The following is a 20,768-nucleotide window of genomic DNA, read 5'->3' as shown; positions in this document are numbered from 1 at the left end:
TCATATCTTTTCTTAAATAAGAACCTTCAACTCCAAACTCCTCCCCTATGCTTGTTCTAAACATCTTTATATATTTTTTGGCTAGAATTGTTAGTTCCACCTTATTTTGCCCCTCCACAAGCCAACCCTCCACATTTGCTACAAAATTAAGTAACTTGACTGTCAAATGTGTATTTAGATGTACCAGAATGTTGCACCAACTTCTTGACTCACCATTGAGTCATCTCCTGACTTCAAGGTTTAGTTCCTTTCTTACTGAAATAACTCTTTTGATAGCTCTTTTTAGAGAAGTTCCTCAAGTTGTAAAATCTTAGTTTTTATTTTTGAGAGACAGAGAGACAGGAAAGGAGAAGCACAGACACATAGTTGCATCACTTTTGTTGTTCATTGATTGCTTCTCATATGTGCCTTGACCAGGGGGCTCCACCCGACAGCGACCTCAGGGTTTCGAACCTGGGATCTCAGTGCCCCAGGTGGACGCTCTACCCAGTGTGCCACTACTCATCAGGCTAGTTGTAGAATCTTAGTTTTTGTAGCTTGGAATTATTTTGCCTTCATGTTTAAGTGGGAATTAATTTGGTAAAATGATCAGGTTTAATATTTCCCTCAGTAACTGTCCTATGGCATTTATTACTATTGATTTGTTTGCAATCTGCCTTTTTATTACCAATCTTTTTATCCTCGGGTAACTTTAAAGATTTTCTTCCTTATTCTTTGTTGTCCAGCAATTTCGCTTGGATATGTTTGGGACTTTGTATTTAGTCTGCTTGTAATTCTGTATTCCTTTAATCTGAGTGACAAGATCATTTTAATTTCAGAAATGTTTTGCTGTAAACTTCGAAAACTGCTTCTCCTTCATGCTTTCTGATCTCTTCTGGGACTATTAGAGAACTCATCCTTGTTGAGAGCCATTTCTGTATGAATCCCACATATCAAGGGTTACCAACTAACTGTAGGGCAGTTTTGTGTTTTTCTCTGCCAGGAACAATTTTTACCTCCATTTCTAAACTTTGCATTTTTGGCTCAGGATCCCTGATGCTAATGGTAGTGTGGATCAGACTCTGTGCCTGGCTTTGGGGCCCATTTGGGGTTCAGTGTTCTAAAGGGTAGATAGCTTTTTTGCTTTCTCTTATCTGGTAGCTAGAATTATCCTAGTCCCCAATTTACTGAACTGAAGAGCCTTTGATCAGGGAACTCGGGTGGCTCTGGGCAGGGGCTTGAGACCTCATGTCCCATCCGTTCAATCCCAGTCTGTCAAGACATCTGGATCCAGTTCTTCCTTGAGGTTCTTCAGTTTGCCACCTGATTATTTTAAATTGTGGATTTGAGTCCCTTATTTGTTCCTTTTATCTGTAGACTTTTCCTTTCTTGTTCTTGAGTTCCACTAAAAATATTCCGCCTTATATTCTATCCAGATCACTGACGTTGGCATGTCATGGATATTGTCGTTACAGGCCAGTGTTTACATGCCTGATGTGCGCAGTGCGCCACTCCCACTGCTAACTTTTTACTCTAGGGTTCCCTTTCTTGAAGATTCAGACCAGCTGGACTAAGGTTTATGTGTACACAAATACTTGGTTTCCTTTTCCACCAAACACCTTGGGTAGGAAGCCATGTTTTCAAGATCTTTCAATGCGTTCTTAGTGGAGAGTGGACTTCTCTGCTAACTGAATTGTTGTTTGAAAGGATTCATCATTTCTGAAGAAATCTCAGAAGCGTTCCAGCACTTCCATTAACGACCCCAGACTTGCTTATTTCAGGCCAATCGCTGACCAAAATTTGCTGATGGCCACAGGTATGTGAGAATAGATAATAGCACAGATCTGCACCCCGTAATGCTGGGTTAGTAACATTATTTGCAGAAAAGAAAGCCTTGCTATTCAGAATGTGGAAGTAGGGTAAGAGGAGCATGCTGCTTAAAATGAACTAAGGACAGACCGCTCCCTTCAGGCTAGTCAGAAATGCGTTCCATTAAATCTTTTGCCTGTTCCTTCTTCCTCTCTGCCTGAGATGGTGGGTTGAGGGGCTGGCCCCTACCGATCCAGCCCTCTGATTAGCTGCACAGGAGACAAAGGCCAAGAGAAGGGAGGAGTAACCGAATGCCTCACAGACAACAGCCTCAGCTCATCAGTTCCAGCTCGCAGTGAGCTCAATTTCTCCCCCGGTCCTCGATGGTCCTGACGGTGGTAATGGCTTCGTGTTGTTGCCAGTCCCTGGGAGCCCCCCTGTTCCTCTTTCCCTTAAACCTGCCCTCATCTGTTAACCTCATTCACTTCTCTTCAGAATCTCGACAAGTACCTTCTTTCTGAGACATCATTCTGTGGGCATCATTCTCTCTGAAGTCACTAACCAACAGAGTTCTGTCTACCACACTTAAGAGATTATACAGAATAATTTTTGAGACATTTGTTTTCACAGAATTTAGTCTAATTGTTTAATTTTTTCTGCTCACCTGGGTACAGATCTTGCACAAAAAGTGGAACAAACCAGCTATTCCTATAATTAATAATCCAAAAGACATATTCCATACCTACCTAAATTTGATTTAGATTGCCAGGAAGTGGTCAGTTTTCCTTAAGACAGACTCTTACTAATCTTAGCATGAAATAAAAATTTTGGGTAACAACACACATATATATTTCCACCTTGGCTAGGCTTTGAGGCTGTGGCAGATGAGTCAGGAGGGAAAGAAGCTGAATTTCTGCTCATTCAGTGCTTTTGAGAATTACACTCAACAGCAATGAATTATGGATTATGTTGTTGACCAATTGCTGCAGTGCGATGACCAGTGAGATTTTTATTTGGTTATCTGGAAGTCCCGGGACTGCCCTGGATTTCACTCCAGGTGTTAGGAAGAACTGGCTCTCCTAGAACAGGACAGAACAGCCTGCAGGGGTGGGAACAGTGGGTGGGCAAAGAGAGCCAAGTTCTTTTCTGATATCACTCTGTCAATGATGTAGTACTTTCTTTCTTTCTTTCTTTCTTTCTTTCTTTCTTTCTTTCTTTCTTTCTTTCTTTCTTTTTTTTTTTTTTTTTGTATTTTTCTGAAGTTAGAAGCGGGGAGGCAGTCAGACAGACTCCCACCTGTGCCCAACTCGGATCCACTTGGCATGTACATCAGGGGGCGATGCTCTGCCCATCTGGGGTGTTGCTCTGTTGCTACTAGATCCATTCTAGCGCCTGAGGCAGAGGCCATGGAGCCATCCTCAGCGCCTGGACCAACTTTGCTCCAATGGAGCCTTGGCTGTGGGAGGGGAAGAGGAGAGAGAGACAAGAAGGAGAGGGGGAGGGGTGGAGAAGCAGATGGGCGCTTCTCCTGTGTGCCCTGGCCGGGAATTGAACCAAGAACTTCCACATGCCAGGCCGATGCTCTACCACTGAGCCAACTGGCCAGGGCCTGATGTAGTATGTTAATGTCTTGTGGTCAAGGAGATAGTGATGGGCTGTTTGGAAAGGACCAAGGCATGGTACCCTTCCATCCTCCAAGGATGTTCACAGCACAGCCCCAACTCCACTGGGGAAATCATGGCTGAGAAAACCATCAGGGCAGGACCCTCAAAGGTGCGCATTCCTGGGGGACTGGTAAGTGGTTTCAAGTCTGTGGAAGCTCCACGCCCATCTTTTGTTTGTTTGTTTGTTTATTTGCCAGGCTTGAGGGCTAGGACCTCAGAGGGCTGAGTATGGCCCAGCTAAGAGAAGGGTAAAACCCAGGCTGCAGGAAGAATCCATCCCATCAGCCTGCCTCCTGGAGTCATCTCCCCACAACTCTTCCCACTGCCCAAGAGTGTGCTTAGAATCAGAGGAGTCAAGCAGGCTGTCCCCCCGCTAGGCCTGGTTGTAGTCTAGACCGGGGGTACCAGATGGGCTGCTGGATGCCCATGGAGCACGGCCCAGTGGGAGACTGAATGAGGGTTTGAGCACAAGTCCCATCTGGCACTGAAGGTGACTTACCTGCAGGTGGCAGGGAGAGGACTCCTGGGGACGGGATGCCGGTCCTCTCTTTATCCCTTGCCACGGCAAACACAACAAAATCTGCTAGTAAGTTTCCAGAGGTGTGTAGGTGTGTGCACACACACACAGCTTGAGTTTATCCAGAGATAACTAATTCTATGAGTGGATGCCATTATAAATCAAATAAACACTCTCACAAAACATCTATTTTTCATATATCACATCTGCTTATAGTTGGTCATACTTATATACAAAATTCAAGCTCAGCACAAATTGAAAAAGTCTTATAAACTAGCCTACAACCAAAATGTTGAGGCTGGGATATTCTGACATGCTTACCTCATTTCTAGAATCAGTGGTCTTCTCCGCCTCCCACTCAGGCTTATCTGCTATTTTATTTTCATCTTCATTCTTCTGCTGTAGTGACTTTTCCTTCTGGGCTAACACTCTTTGCTCATTTTCTTCCTGCTGGGAACTGTGACCAATAGCTCTTAATACCTCATTCTCCTATAAAAGTACCCAAAAAATGCGCTAAGTAGAAATCCATCCAATAAGTCAAACAATCTTTAAAACTGCATTGTACTTACTGCTCAATGATCATGAAAACACACAACTCAGAGCTGAGACTGACGTTTCATTCTCAAAGAAATGTTTAACTGAAACGAAGCTCAGTCTGGAATCTTGTCCTTAAGAACTCACTGTGAGACAGATTGTTCTAATCTGTATAACTTAGATAACAGGAATTATAAAGCCCTTGAGCTTGCAAATTTGATTAGATTTAGAAAGCAATGTTGCTTGCAGTTGAAAACAGATCAAACAGCTAATTTGGAAGCAAACACTGATGAAATACACAGACAAATTCAGAAGTATTAACTGTGGTTCTGTTTGAAAGGTAGGATCAGCTGGGGCAGGGCGCTTAAAATGCGTTGACTTCATTTTATGCATTTCTGTACTATTTCAATATTTTGCAACAAACATGTATTTCTTTTATATACAGGCAAAAGGTAAAAAATATATATATATATATATACACACACACATATATAAATTTATTTAATTTCTCCAATGATTTGGGAGAGAGAGAGAGGAAGGGAGAGAAGGAGAGAGAGAAGCATCAACTCGTTGTTCTACTTAGTTGTCCCATTTAATTGTGTGCTCATTGGTTGCATCTCGAAAGTGTCCTGACCAGAGGTTGAGCCCGCAGCTTCTGCTAGCAGGGATGACACTCTAGCCACTGAGCGATCAGGCCAAAGCCGATAATTATATTTTTACTCCAAGAAAATAAAGTTAACAACCAAGTTTAAACTAACATCTTCGCCTGACCAGGCGGTGGCGCAGTGGATGGAGCATAGGACTGGGATGCGGAAGGACCCAGGTTCAAGACCCTGAGGTCACCAGCTTGAGCGTGGGCTCATCTGGTTTAAGCAAAAAAGCTCACCAGCTTGGACCCAAGCTCGCTGGCTCGAGCAAGGGGTTACTTGGTCTGCTGAAGGCCCACGGTCAAGGCACATATGAGAAAGCAATCAATGAACAACTAAGGTGTCACAATGCGCAACGAAAAACTGATGATTGATGCTTCTCATCTCTCTCTGTTCCTATCTGTCTGTCCTTGACTATCCCTCTCTCTGACTCTCTCTCTGTCTCTGTAAAAAATAAAAAAAATTAAAAAAAAATTAAAAAAACAAAAAAAACTAACATCTCCATAGATATTTTCAACTATGCTTATTTACCCCAATGACTCCTGCCACCTTTTAATTTACTTTAATTGAGGAGACTTAAATAATTAAAAGGCTAGAAAATTTACATATCTAAATATTTAAAGTTACCATTTAGCATAAACTGTATATACTGATATTTTCAATTACATTAAAATCTCACCGTATAATCCTTGCCCCCCACCCCCGTAGTTTAACCAAGACTTCTCAAAGTCTTTCAAAGGATCTATTTTTAATTTCTCCCTTCCAACAACAAAGCACACTGGACTAACTCAAAGGACAGCAATACCCCCCTCTAAACCAGAGATGTTGTTCTTGTAAACAAACATGTGAAGGTCAAAGGAATGAAAATCCACAAATGCCAGCCAGAAGCACGCGGAGTCCAAGCAGGGAGGAAGCTGATGTGCTGGGGCCACTTATTTCCTTGCTTCTCTGTTCACCTCGTCTTAGGTCGGATACTCAGCCTCCCTCTTGACTCTGTCAGTATGGGTCCCACCTCCATCAATCTGTCTTTGTGTGCACCTGATCGCTTCGTTCCTGCTCCTTTACCCTCCTTTCTGCCCCAATAATTGTTTCCCGGCTAATCGGCCTATTAACACACAACTCTACCACCCATCTTTAAAATCCCCTCCCTTGGCCTACATTTCTCTTTAGATTTTTTTTTTTTTTTTTTACAGGAACAGAGAGAGAGAGAGAGTGTGTCAGAGGTCAGAGAGAGGGATAGACAGATGGGAACAGAGAGAGATGAGAAGCATCAATCATCAGGGTTTTTTTTTTTTGTGACACCATAGTTCATTGGTTGCTTTCTCATATGTGCCTTGACGGTGGGCCTTCAGCAGAGCGAGTAACCCCTTGCTCGAGCCAGCGACCTTGGGTCCAAGCTGGTGAGCTTTGCTCAAACCAGATGAGCCCATGCTCAAGCTGGCGACCTCGGGGTCTCGAACCTGGGTCCTCTGCATCCCAGTCTGATGCTCTATCCACTGCACCACCACCCGGTCAGGCTACATTTCTCTTTAGATCCCATTCCATTTTCTGAAAAATCCTCCAGTCATCTAGAGTCAGTGCATTCTCTCTGGAATCCATTCCAATGAGAATGCTGTCCCCACCATGACTCCACTGAAACAGCTCATCAGGGTCCCCCCCAGAGGTGGCCAGTTCTCCCTCACCTTCCATGGCCCATCAGCAACATCCCCTTAGTACTCCCCCTCCTGGAAACAGGCAGTTCACCTGGCCTCCAAGTACCTTCTCTCTTCGTTTCCCCACCTCACTCACCAACTACTGCTTTGTTGATCCTTCATCTTTACTATCACTCAATATGGCCAGGGCCCAGGCTCAGCCTCGGGCACACCAAGCACTCTCCCACCTCTACTCTGATCGATTCTCTCTCCCCTCCCCCAACCTTTCACTCTGTGGCTTCCTTTAGCTCCCTATTCAAATATTACCATTGCACTTTTCTTTTAAAATCCCCCCCCCCCACAGCATTTACCAGCTCTATCTCACCCCTTAACAGGTACTTGTTGAACAGATCAACTCCTACATACAACATCTTAAGACTTTGGTAGGGATCAGACTTCTGGTGGGTGGGATGTCACAGTCTTGCACTTTCCTGCAATTACAATGCTGACTCCTATCTAAATTTGGGGAAGGAAGGAAAAGGTCTTTGCTCTTTGACTATTTACTATGGCAAAGATTTTTTTGTTTTTGGTTAAACCTGAGATCAATTCAAACTTCTGGATTCCCAAGGCACTTGACTTTGTTCACAGATATGCTGTTGGTGGGCATAGGAGCTTCTAATTTCCAAATCATATGGTCTATTTTAAAACCAGGAGGCCAGGTACTCTTAGTCAATTTTAATATGTGAGTTAATTCAGCACACATGAACTTGCATGAGACTATGTTATCTATAGTGTTAGAGCAAACATCAACAGGGAGCTAAGAACTCGATCAAGCCCATAAGGAAACAGATCAAGTTAACTTTAGTCTGGAAGACTATTTTGTGGGAAATATTTTTTTAGAGTGTATGAGAGTTTGGCAACAAAAATATGTAAGAACTGAAGGCAGAGAAATTCTCTATGACCACAATTCGTACTGCAAGATTCAATTAAATTAAAAAGCCTATCATATAATAATGGATCATACCTCATTAAATGTGTTAAAAGAATCAGTGACTCCATTTGAATATCAACAAGCAATGAAAAAAGGAAATCTCTTCTTATAGTAGAATGCAAGTTATAAATATAGAAGAATGATGGAATTTAAAAAATCATCAATAAATGCTAAAACTAGGGAGTAAACATTTGATGAGAAGCAAGATATTTAGTCTCAAAGCATCTCCCACAGATTATTTTTTAATTACAAAGAGAAAAATAATAATCCTACAAGAGAAACCTGGCAAACACCATTTAAACCAAGCGCTCAAATCTATCACCACAATATGAAGATAAACCAACATCATGTGCCTCCTGCTATGATATGGATAAGGACACATTACTGTTTCTGTAGTATTACTGCCCAAATTTTATAATCTCATTGTAGTCACAAGTACACATCAGAGAAATAAAAATTGGGTTCATTTTACAAAACAACAGATTAATACTCTTACAAAATGTAAAGGTCAAGAAATCACAAGATTGAGAAAATTTTTTCTGGATTAAAGGCAACTAAGAGAATTGATAACTAACTTCAATAGGTGGTCTTGGGTCAGATGCTGAGCCAGGAGAAAAAGTCATTGTACAGGGCATCACTGGGGCAATAGAGAAAACTGAATGTGGACAGTAGATTCTTAGATTCATGGTAAATTTCTCGATTTTGATAATTGATTATAGAGAAAATCATTATTCTTTGGAAATACCCACTGAAGTATTTGGGTACCAAGGAACACAATGGCTTCAATTCATTCTTAAATGTTTCAGGACAAAAGGAATTATATACAGAGATAAGTATCACTAGGAAAACAGAGGAGTCAAATGGGACAAAATGTTAACAATAGGTAAATCTGAGTAAAGGACATATACTATTCTTACAAATTTAAATAAAAAAGTTATCCTAAAAATTCCTACATAGCAAAACCACTTTGGCCAAGGCCCACAGCAAAAGGTTCCTCCATAACAATTCTTCCATTAAAATTTCTGTTAAACTATACTTTTCCTACCAAAGTGAATAGTCGTATCAACTGCTATTTTTGTTTTGTTTTTTTTTTAAAGACTTTATTCAATTTTCAGAGAGCAGAGAGAGGGAACGAAGGAGAGAGAGAGAGAAGGGGGCGGAGCAGGAAGCATCAACTCCCATATGTGCCTTGACCAGGTAAGCCTGGGGTTTCGAACCGGCGACCTCAGTGTTCCAAATCTATGCTTTATCCCACTATGCCACCACAGGTCAGGCCGTATCAACTGCTTTTAATAATTATTTTTACCTCTTCCTTTCTGACATTTAACTTTCATATTTCATTTTCTTGTCTAATTGCTTTGGTTATGCTTCTAGAATTAAATGTTCAATAATAATGGCTCTACCTGATGTAAAAGAAAACACTGTGCTTATTCTCAATATTCAACTAGAATGCTAACTCACTTCTGACAACAAATGTGTGGATTTTCCACACACCAAGCAATTTTGAGACACAGGTGGGTGTTCTAGGGGAGCAGAATTTGCCACCTCGATATATGTCTCTTGGGCATAGAATTATTTTAGTCTAATTATCATTTTTTTAAGTTTATTGATTGATTTGAGAGACAGAGGATGTTGAGAGGGAGACAGAAACATCGATTTGTTTCTGTATGTGCCCTGACTGGGGATCGAACCAGCAACCTTTTGCAAATTGGAGCGATGCTTTAACTAACCAAGCTATCTAGCCAAGCTATCCAGCCAGGGGTAGTCTGGTTATTTTTAAGAAGAAGCAGGTTTGAAGGAAGCTGTGAAACCAAGTAGAAGTTACCCTTTGTAAGAGGCTTTTACTTGTATAAGAGAGATCTCCAGGTGTAAGGGTATCTCTCCTTCACTGTACCAGGAAGAGGGGGGTGACTCAATGTCTAGAAACTAATGAAATGAGAGGGCAATGACTTAAAACTGCATAACAACTTTACCCTTGTTCTCTGTACTTTTCCTGGAAGCCTCCCAAAACTGACTCCCCCTGCCCCAATGCCTTTTTTGTCTTCAGCTGAGGATGGTATTTAAGGTGATGGCTTATTAGGCCGTTTCCAAGGGAACTACAGCCTCAGTTTTCCTGGGTTTCTCCCATGCACACCGGAGGTATACATGTTATTAAACTTTTGTTTACCTCCTGTTAATCTGTCTTATATCAATTTATCAGATCAGCCAAAGAACCTAGAAGGGAAGAAAATTTTTTCCTCACCAACAGTGTCCCGTAATTTAGCTCAATTCGGACACTATCTACCTGGAGATAGTATCGGGTCCCACAGAGTAGGGGCTAGCTCTTATCAGACTGCCCCATCCCCACCTTCAGATGCCAAATGCCAAGTCCAGATCATTGTTGCTTCCGACCAACTGGCTATAAATCAGAGGTTTCTAAGACCCCCCTCCTCCTTGGGTTCCATTAATTTGCTAGAGTGGCTCACAGATTTAAGGAAAACGTTTTATTGACTAGATTACAGTTTTACCATGAAAGGCTACAACTCCGGAACCAGGAGTAGAGAGGTGTACGTGGGAAGGGTTATGAGTCTTCTAGCTCCTCCACACGGTCACCAACTCAGGAGAGCTCTCTGAACCCCGTCCTTTTGGATAGGTAACCATGCCCATCATCGTAGAGGCACCATTGATTAAATCACTGGCATTGGCGATAGTTACGATGTAACTATCCTCTCAGTTGGCCCAGAGGTCTGGGACTGAAGCTCCAACCTCCTAATCACATGGTTGGTTGCCCCGGCAACCAGGGGAGGTGTGGGGGCATCCTTAGGGGCTTTCTAAAAGTCACCTCATTAACAGAAGTCACCTGTGGTTGAAAGGGGCTTGATATGAATGGTAAGACACTCTCATTCCCTTTATGGCCCTGGAGCTATTTGAGAAACTGAAGACAAAAAAACCCAACCAAAAAAAAAAACAACTCACAACAAAATAAACCCCAACCAATATTAAAGATACTCCCCTGCCTGGGACCAGGTGGTGGCGCAGTGGATCAAGTGTTGGTCTGGGATGCTGAGGACCCAGGTTCGAAACTGAGGTCACTGGCCTGAGCAAGGGGTCACCAGCTTGAGTGTGGGGTCACTCGCTCTGCTGGAGTTCCGCGGTCAAGGCACATATGAGAAAGCAATCAATGAACAACTAAGGCGCCGCAATGAAGAACTGATGCTTCTCATATCTCTCCCTTCCTGTCTGTCTGTCACTGTCTATCCCTCTTTCTCTAAAAAAAATAAATAAAAGATGCTCCCATTGCTCTGAACATTTAGAAAATTTCAAAGACTTCAGAGCTCTAGGCCTGAAAGGGGATTAAAGACCAAATATATATATATATTTACGGAGACAGAGAGAGAGGGATAGACAGAGACAGACAAAGAGGAAGGGAGAGACATGAGAAGCATCAATTCTTCGCTGCAATGCCTTAGTTGTTCATTGATTGCTTTCTGATTGCGTTCTCACATGTACCTTGACTGGGGAGCTCCAGCAGAGCGAGTGACCCCTTGCTCAAGCCAGCAACCTTAATCTCAAGCTGGTGAGCTCGGGGTTTTAAACCTGGGTCCTCCATGTCCCAGTCTAACACTCTGTCCACTGTGCCACCACCTGGTCAGGCCCAAGTAAATATTTAAATCACATCATCACACCAGACATTCTTATCTGCTCTTGAATTTAATGAGATGCTTTTTTCAGTTTGCACCATTATAATGCTTTAATTTTTTTTCCAATTACAATTACTGTACAATGTTATATTAGCTTCAGTTATACAACAGTGATTAGACGTTTATGCAACTTACAGAGTGATCAATTTGATAAGTCTAGTACCCATCACATCATACAGACAATATTATTTTTAAAATTTTTGTTTATTTATTGATTTTAGAGAAAGAGAGAGAGAGAAAGAGAAACATCAATTTGTTGGTCCACGTATTTATGCATTCATTGGTTGATTCGTTTGTGTGCCTTGACCAGGAATCGAACGCACAACCTTGGTGAATCAGGACAATGCTCTAACTAAGTGAACTACCCGGGCAGGGCGATAGGATTGACTATATTCCCTATGCTGCAGGTTATATCTGTTAATGGAATGTTTTTAACGTTTCACGGGTAAGGATGACATGTGGACTTCTATTTGAGATTCACCAGGCAATATTTTTTAGTCATTCGTTCAATCAAAACGATTGCTAAATGCCATGAGAACTACTGGGGATACAATAGTGAAAAAAAAAAGAAAAGGAAAACAACTCACAGATGGCCCTTTTTAAGCTTACATTCTAAATGGAGAGGGAGCCAAAAACACAGGCGAGCTAACAAAATAACCGTGCAAGTTCTACGGCAAGAGAAAGAAGAGCGGACCTACTGTAGAAAGAGTGGCCGGTAGGGATGCCCTCTCTCGGGGAGATGAGATCTAAAGCAATAGGAAAGGTGTCAGCAAAGACAGAAATGCATTCAAGGGACAGTAATATCCATACTGTACTCACTTGCCTGTTACCATAATTTACTTAATTAGCATCTTAATGATGGACATTTAGTTGTTTCCATCTTTCCTTATAACAAACAGTAGTAAAACGTACTCATAAACACTTCTTTGCACACATGTGCAAGCAGCGTAAACTTCTAGAATTCATGCTGGATCAACAGATATATGCATATTTTTATCAGTTAGCTTCTACCCAACGGCCCTTCAAAGATATCTGTGATAATTTCAAGTCCTACCAACAGCAAATTAAAGTGTCTATCTGTAAATGAACATTGGCATCTCATCATCATTTTAATTTGTCTTTCTCTTATCAGCACGAGGCTGAACATCTTTCACAAGTTGAAAAGCATCTGTATTTCCCCTTCCGTGAACTGTTCGTGGCCTTACCTATTTCTCTGCTGGGTGTTAGTTCTGTTCTTATTGATCAGTGGTGGCACGAGATCATTCTTACTCACTTCCTCCTATCCGGTCTCGGCAGCAAGGCAGGAGTGGAGGTGGGAGACCAGACAGGCTGTTGCAATAACTGAAGGGAGAGCGGATGGCAGCCTGGGGAAAAGGACTGTCTCTGTGGAGAAGTGGAAGCACCCACGCTGTATTGTGGAGAAAGAATAGCTAGGGACTGATGATGGACTGGGAATGGGAAGTAAAGGAGGGGGAAGGATTAAGAATAACTCTCACTGGCCTGACCTGGGGTGGCGCAGTGGATAAAGCGTCGACCTGGAAATGCTGAGGTCGCTGGTTCGAAACCCTGGGCTTGCCTGGTCAAGGCACATATGGGAGTTGATGCTTCCAGCTCCTCCCCCATCTCTCTCTCTCTCTCTCTCTCTCTCCTCTCTAAAATGAATAAATAAAATAAAAAAATTACAACCTTATTCGTTTAAAAAAAAAAGAATAACTCTCAGATTTCTGGGTTAAATAACTAGGTAGATGCTTATAAGAGAACAGTTAAAACTTTTTTTTTTTAATTTATCGATTTGAGAGAGAAAGGGAAACACTGATTTGTTGTTCCACTTATTTTTGCATTCATTGGTTGATTCCCTGTATGTGCCCTGACTGCGAATTGAACCTGCAGCCTTGGCATATGGGGAAGATGCTCTAATCAACTGAGCTACTCAGCCAAGGGTCAAGAACAGTTTTAAAAGGGAAACAGAGAGAGTTCTTCCACTTGGGATACGTTCAATTTGAGATGGCAAGTAGACATATCCGTTACACTGGTGAGATGAAAAATCTGGAATTTAGAGCTAGGGTTTGAACTGGAAGTATAAATGAGGAACAGACCAACATAAAAAAAGCAGACAAAAAACACAAGAACTAATGCGATTCCAGCAGGAGAGTACAAAGCAAGAGGACTGAACACCAGCACTGCGACATTCATTATGAGAAGCCAGCCAAGAGACTGGGGCAGATAGGAAGTGAGGAGGGAGGGTGGGGAGAGAGCCAGGGGGCAGCCATGTCTAGGAACCCAAGTGTTTCAAGAAGGACAGCATGGTTGATTGTGTTGAATGCTGCTTGGAGGTCGTACAAGTAAGGACAGAAAAGTATCCATGCAGGGGTCCCCAAACTTTTTACACAGGGGGCCAGTTCACTGTCCCTCACACCGTTGGAGGGCCACCACATACAGTGCTCCTCTCACTGACCACCAATGAAAGAGGTGCCCCTTCTGGAAGTGTGGCAGGGGGAGGGTGTGGATAAACGGCCTCAGGGGGCTGCAGGTGGCCCGTAGGCCCATAGTTTGGGGACGCCTGATCCATTGGGTTTGGCAATAGAGAAGCTGTTGGTGGCCTTCGAAAAATCAGTTTAGAGTGGAAGCCAAATGATACCGTGTGAGGGGGGAGGGGAAGTGATAAAGCGGAAACAGGGTACAGTCAATTCTTCAAGAATTTTGGCTACGAAGTGTTGAAATGGGTTGGAGTGGTGTTTTGAGGGGAGATTCTTTTTTTTTTTTTTTTCAGGGACAGAGAGAGAGTCAGAGAGAGGGATAGACAGGGACAGACAGGAACAGAGAGAGATGAGAAGCATCAATCATCAGTTTTTCGTTGAGAGACCTTAGTTGTTCATTGATTGCTTTCTCATATGTGCCTTAACCACCGGCCTTCAGCAGACCGAGTAACCCCTTGCTTGAGCCAGCGACCTTGGGTCCAAGCTGATGAGGTTTTTTTTTGTTTTTTTCCCCTCAAACCAGATGAGCCCATGCTCAAGGTGGTAACCTCGGGGTCTCGAACCTGGGTCCTCTGCATCCCAGTCCAACACTCTATCCACTGCGCCACCACCTGGTCAGGTCGGAGTAGTGTTTTGTTTTGAAGATGAGGGACACCAGAGTATGCTCATTCAGGGACTGATTTAGGACAGGTAACTGCAAAGCAAGGTCCACAGAAGACAACAGAGCATGAACTCCACAGCCCCAATGGCAGGACTGACTTGAAAAGACAAGATAAATAGAGCCTTAATTTCAAGGTATTTCAAGTGGATACAAGGTATTTGAGGATTTGGGTCGCAAATATATCTATTCTTATTTTTCAGTGGTGTTTTTAAAAAGTAGAAACGGACCCTGAACATTAAGGTGATTTTAAAATATGTCTACCAATTATTTGACACTCTTTTGTCTTCAATAGGTTAAGCCTAGCTCCCCTCCCGCTGAGTGGGGGCTGGACACGAATTGCTTCTAACAGAGTAAGGTGGAAGTGGTGAGGTAGCACGGCGATTTCGACAGGTGTGCCTCAGACACGCAATACCTATTGGTCAGGAGCACTGACTTCTTTTCTCTTAGATTGTCAAATAACAAAATGACGACAGCCAAAACTACAATATCCGTCCAGTGTGAATGAAATAAAAATTATACCTTTTTTGGTCAGATTGGCAAAAATAATATATATATATATATATATATATATATATATATATATATATTTTTTTTTTTTTTTTTTTTTTTTTTTTCATTTTTCTGAAGCTGGAAACGGGGAGAGACAGTCAGACAGACTCCCGCATGCGCCCGACCAGGATCCACCTGGCACGCCCACCAGGGGCGAAGCTCTGCCCACCAGGGGGCGATGCTCTGCCCATCCTGGGCGTCGCCATGTTGCGACCAGAGCCACTCTAGCGCCTGGGGCAGAGGCCACAGAGCCATCCCCAGCGCCCGGGCCATCTTTGCTCCAATGGAGCCTTGGCTGCGGGAGGGGAAGAGAGAGACAGAGGAAAGCGTGGCGGAGGGGTGGAGAAGCAAATGGGCGCTTCTCCTGTGTGCCCTGGCCGGGAATCGAACCCGGGTCCTCCACACGCTAGGCCGACGGCTCTTATATATTTATTTTTGGTGTGCCATAGAATTTTAGCCATTAGTTTAGGTGTGCCAGGAGATGAAAAAGGTTAAAAATCACTGGTGTAGTCTGACCAGTGGTGTCGCAGTGGATACAGTGTTGACCTAGGATACTGAGGTCCTCGGTTCAAAACCCTAAGGTTGCCAGCTTGAGCACTGGATCATCAAGATCCCAAGGTCACTGTCTTGAGCAAGGGGTCACTGGCTTGGCTCGAGTGCCCCCCCCCCAACCTGGGTCAAGGCATGTGTAAGCAGCAATCAATGAACAACTAAAGTGAAGCAACTATGAGTTGATGCCTCTCTCTCTCTCCCCCTTCCTGTCTCTGTCTCTGTCTCCTTAAAAAAAAAACAAACTTGCTGGCATAGCACTGTGGTTTCCTCCCTGCCCTCTCTGATCTCTTGTTCTGGTGAAAGCTAGTGCTCATGGTGTAAGGACAACATTCAAATTCTCTGTGGACAGATCCTCCTGCCAACAGCCATGTCAAGTGATCCATTCTGGAAGTGGATCCTACAACTCCAATCAAGCCTTCTGACAAATGTAACCCATCTAACATCTTGATTAGAACAGATACTGTGGGGCAATAAATTCTGATTATATTTAGCTATTAAGTTTTGGGACAATTTGTTATCAATGGCTAACTAACATAAACATAAAAAAGTGCTTTCTGCAGCTATATATTTTATATGCCTTGCTATATTTTGCATGAATATGCAATAAGAGTAATTCCTGGATTTCTTTGATTTATTTTTTTTAAGGTGTCTTGGAATCACTACCATGCTGGTTTTGCAAAAAGAATTGGAAAGCTTTATGTAACAATCCCTTACTGGAAAGTTTGAAAGAATTCTCCAGGCAGCAGGAGTTTCTCGTTCTGTTTTGTTTTTAAAAGAAACTATGCCGGCAATGTGTCCAACTTCTTTGCAGGGGCTGGCAGAAGGCCCTCTAGAAAAGCTGTTCTGATTTCCATTGTCTTCAGTGGCATATCCATTCCCTCACACCCCACCTACTCTGGGCTTATTTCTTAATATTTCGCTAACTAGAAGGCTAGGACTACACAGCCCATTAGTGTGACTGTGAAGACAAGTAGGTGCGGGGCTCTAGACCGAAGTGGGGGACAGATTCTCAGCAGAAGAGGACGCCCGCGTACTCTCGAAGACGGAGGTGTGAGGGCAAAGTCCTGGGCAGGGCAGGGATTTGAGCTCTGCCGCCTGCCTTCCTTTCCTTTATCTCCTTGGCCCCGCGGAGAGGGGCAGGAGATAGGGAAGGTGAGACCTGGGGCCGGTGGCTTAGGTGTTGAACACCAAGTTTCCTGAAAGGGCCCATTCCAGTTCCAAGGCTCCAGCGGTCTGCGAGTAAACAGCTACGGAACTGGTCTGAGAGGGTAAGAAGGTGCTCTGAACAATTAGGCTGGACAATAGGCCTACACCGAGACTGTCCCAAACGGTCACCCTATCTATGAGGCCACAGGGGAAAGAGGAGACTGCATGACAATCAAGAACCTTGAGCCTGACCAGGTGGTGGCGCAGTGGCTAGAGCGTCGGACTGGGATGCGGAGGACCCAGGTTCGAGACCCCGAGGTCGCCAGCTTGAGTGCAGGCTCATCTGGCAGTTTGAGCAAAGCTCACCAACTTGAACCCAAGGTTGCTGGCTCGAGCAAGGGGTTACTCGGTCTGCTGTAGCCCCATGGTCAAGGCACATATGGGAAAGCAATCAATGAACAACTAAGGTGTCACAACGAAAAACTAATGATTGATGCTTCTCATCTCTCTCTGTTCCTGTCTGTCTGTCCCTATCTATCCCTCTCTCTGACTCTCTCTGTAAAAAAAAAAAAAAGAACCTTGATGGCAGACTGAAAGTGGTGTTAGCCGAACTCCACAGACCTGGAGGAGAGATACTTAAACTTGCAGAGCCTTACGTAGTCAAGATCTTCTTAGCTAGTACTTAGTCACTCAACTATCGTTGGCTGTAAGCCCGTTGTTGGTCAAATAAGTTTGTAAATTGATATATATGTTTGCTCGCTTATAGTTTGCATTGTGTGTGGGGTACAGGCCGGGTCATTATAGCCTGAGGCTTAGTTTTAAGACTAAATTTCTCCCCACACCCTTGACTGACTGCATGATGTGGGGTGGTGCACTCTTATGAGGAATCCCATTATGCCTCAGATAAGTGACTTTGTATCAGAGACTTCCTTGTTTGTATATTGGATTAAAAGGTTTTGGTTTCTATACTATAAAGTGGGGCAGACCGGGAGCTTGCTCTCTCTTTCGGTTCCTGCTATCACCCTTGCAGGGGCCTCCCTGGTCCCTTTCCCTTCATGGGAAAAGCAGGTTTTCTGCTTTTTCCCTTGTCTTCTCTTGTTGTTTGCCTGTCTTGGTGAGACACAAATACACAGAATGGCCCACCATCCTCCGACTCCACCGTTTCTTTGCCGTCTGCCCAAATCCAATGGGAACCTGCATGTGAATGGCCACGATGGCGGCTCCTGGCCTTACACCTGTTATGATAAAGCTGATAGAAACGTGCGCTACAAGTGATGAAAGAGAAGAATTTCCCCCAGGTTGGCGTGATGTCCGAGGAGCTGTGCAGCCTGGGTCCCCTTCAAGGAAGGGCTTGTGGCAGCTGCAGGGGACCTGTGGGCAGACCACCTCAGGCTGTGCCTTTACAGGATGCCTCAACTGCGGAGAGCTCCCTCATGTAAGGTCACACCCATCCTAGGGCACCCACCACTGGGGAGGGAGGGCATAAAAGCCTGGCCATCGTGGCTTGGTGAGGGACAACTGCAATGTAGCCACTTTTGCCCTAAAGCTCTTGGTTTCATTAGCCCGCATTCCAGCCTGACTTCTGCTTCTGGTCCAACTTGCTCTCCGCCTCCCCTCCACAGCTGTAGTTGCCAAAGCTACTCCTTATAAACATTTGCACACTCAACTGAGTCTCAGAGACCCCTTTCCAGGGAACCCAATTTGTGCCGGCTGGGAGAGACCAGAATCTCAAGGCAGGGACAGGTGGAGGAGGACTCAATATTATAATACTCCCTTTAGAAAGTGAAAATGAATTAACCTGATACTAACAATGAAAGGGTTTGTTGGTTCCTGCTCTGGTAGGATGCCTGCCGTGAGGGGGCAGAGAAAGAAGCTTGCCCCCACACCTTGAAGGCAAGTTATCATTATTGCATATGCAAAAGGCAACAGACAGGCTTCAAAGCAAACGTTAACCTTCAGGCAGATACGTAGAGAATAACTCCCTAGGACATGACTACATACTATACACTGCTTTTAGTTAGAAAGGTTTGATTTAGACCAGGGGTAGTCAACCTTTTTATACCTACCGCCCACTTTTGTATCTCTGTTAGTAGTAATATTTTCTAACTGCCCATGGGTTCTACAGTAATGGTGATTTATAAAGTAGAGTTACAGCAAGTTAAAGTATATAATAATAATTACTTACCAAGTACTTTATGTCGGATTTTTGCTAAGTTTGGCAGAATAAATCTTTATAAAATAACTTACTATAGTTAAATCTATATTTTTATTTATACTTTGGTTGCTCCACTACCGCCCACCATGAAAGCTGGAACGCCCACTATTGGGCCGTAGGGACCAGGTTGACTACCACTGATTTAGACCATCCTATGTTTACCTTAGTTCCCTGAGTTTGCAAGGCCATTGTTTGGCAGATAAAATATATTATGCTCACTTTGTGAAAGATGGTGCTGCCCACGTGGAAGCCGGTTGCCCAAGTGATACTAATGTGTGTTGGGGGCGGGCTGTGGGCAGGCAGGATCCTTGTAGCCTGGGGCTTGGTTTTAGGACTAAGCCTTTCCCACCCTTTTTGATGTGGGGTGGTGCAATCCCATCATGCCTCAGATAGTTGTATTAGAGACTTCCCTATTTTGTATATGAGATTAAAGGTTTTGATTTCTGCACTATAAAGTGGGGCAGACCAGGAGCTTGCTCTCTCGGTTCCTGAGGTGAGCATTAGAGGAGAGAGCAGAGCAGGGCCACGTGGAGGAGGTCAGGAAAAGCAGCCAAGATGGTGGAGTGCTGAGAGAGAAGCCAGTTTGTGCAGAGTTTATGCAAAGCGAAGATGGGGAACAGAGGTGAATAAGTCTGGTAAGCTAGAGACCTTTGATTCTAGGAAACTCAGATAAGTCAGCAGCTTTGTGAGCACTGAATGAGTGGGTTTTGGAGCCCCGTGTGTGTTTATACTTGCCCGCCAGGTGCAAGCTAAGATTAAAGGTAATGGCCCACCAGTTCTTGGCTCCGTTGTTTCTTTACCAACTGTCCGAATCCAATGTGAACCTGCATGGGCCAGGCGGCTGTGATGGTGGCCGTGGCTACTGGCCTTACAGCCATGGTGTAGGCTTTCCCTGACCTTGTCAGGTTCAGTTCGTGGTCACATCTTGATTTATTAAAAAACGCTTTTTCGTCCACATTTGAAGTAAATATATTTTTACTATTTCATTTTGATATAACTTTTGGCATTTTGGCCGTATTTCTTCGAACATAATTCCGTAGTTCTTTGACCCTTCCAGAGCCTGATATCTAGAGATTTTATAATCTGTTCACTAAACCGTCCTCGTATTTTAACTTCTGCCCTTAGTAAGCCCAGGTCCCACAGCCTGCCGCCATTTGTTGTGCTAGATATTTTTCCTCTGACCTCCAAGTTCCATTTTTCACCTTTCTTCACCCTCCTCGTTGTTCCTGAAGACGGATCTATCTACAGGATGAGCACTCCTTTGCCTTCCGGCTTCTGACTGAATTAAAATGACAGTAAGTTGTAATTGAAATTCAGAGAGATGAGGAAGAAATGAGGTCACGTTAAATGTTTTTCTCTTTCTGACCCATGGACATTGTCTCCCTGGCTGAAGGTCTTAGTTTCTTTCAGGGAAGCCTCCAAGTGACTGTCACCTTCTGATAACCACTTCTACCGGAAGACCCTTCAGGAAATCCTTTCAAATCTGCTCTCAAAATAAATGCTAGATCTAATTATCTTTATCAATTCCTCCAATACTTAACCTGGTTGCAGGCCACACTGTCTTGCACTTGTTTCAATAGCTTTTTAAGTATTTCCTTTACTTTCACCTTTACCTTTATAGTCCAGTAGGTTCAATATAGCAGCCAAGTGATTAAAAAAGAAGTTGTTGGTCAAATAAGTTTGTAAATATGATATATAGGTTTGCTCGCTTATAGT

General features: G+C 43.6%; 1 protein-coding gene across 1 annotated transcript in view; it reads right to left on the bottom strand.

The window, feature by feature from the left end:
* The window catches only part of NFE2L3 (NFE2 like bZIP transcription factor 3), a 40,276-nt gene that overhangs the window by 7,694 nt on the left and 11,814 nt on the right, over positions 1–20,768 (bottom strand). The window contains exon 2 of the mRNA XM_066239484.1: positions 4,291–4,458. Within this exon, the coding sequence (XP_066095581.1) occupies positions 4,291–4,458 (168 nt within the window). The remainder of the gene's footprint in view (positions 1–4,290; positions 4,459–20,768) is intronic.

This window comes from Saccopteryx bilineata, chromosome 7, assembly GCF_036850765.1.
Source record: "Saccopteryx bilineata isolate mSacBil1 chromosome 7, mSacBil1_pri_phased_curated, whole genome shotgun sequence".
In the NCBI taxonomy this organism is placed as follows: domain Eukaryota; kingdom Metazoa; phylum Chordata; class Mammalia; order Chiroptera; family Emballonuridae; genus Saccopteryx; species Saccopteryx bilineata.
Note: the sequence above shows the minus strand (reverse complement) of the source record. Positions and strands in the feature narration are given on the sequence as shown.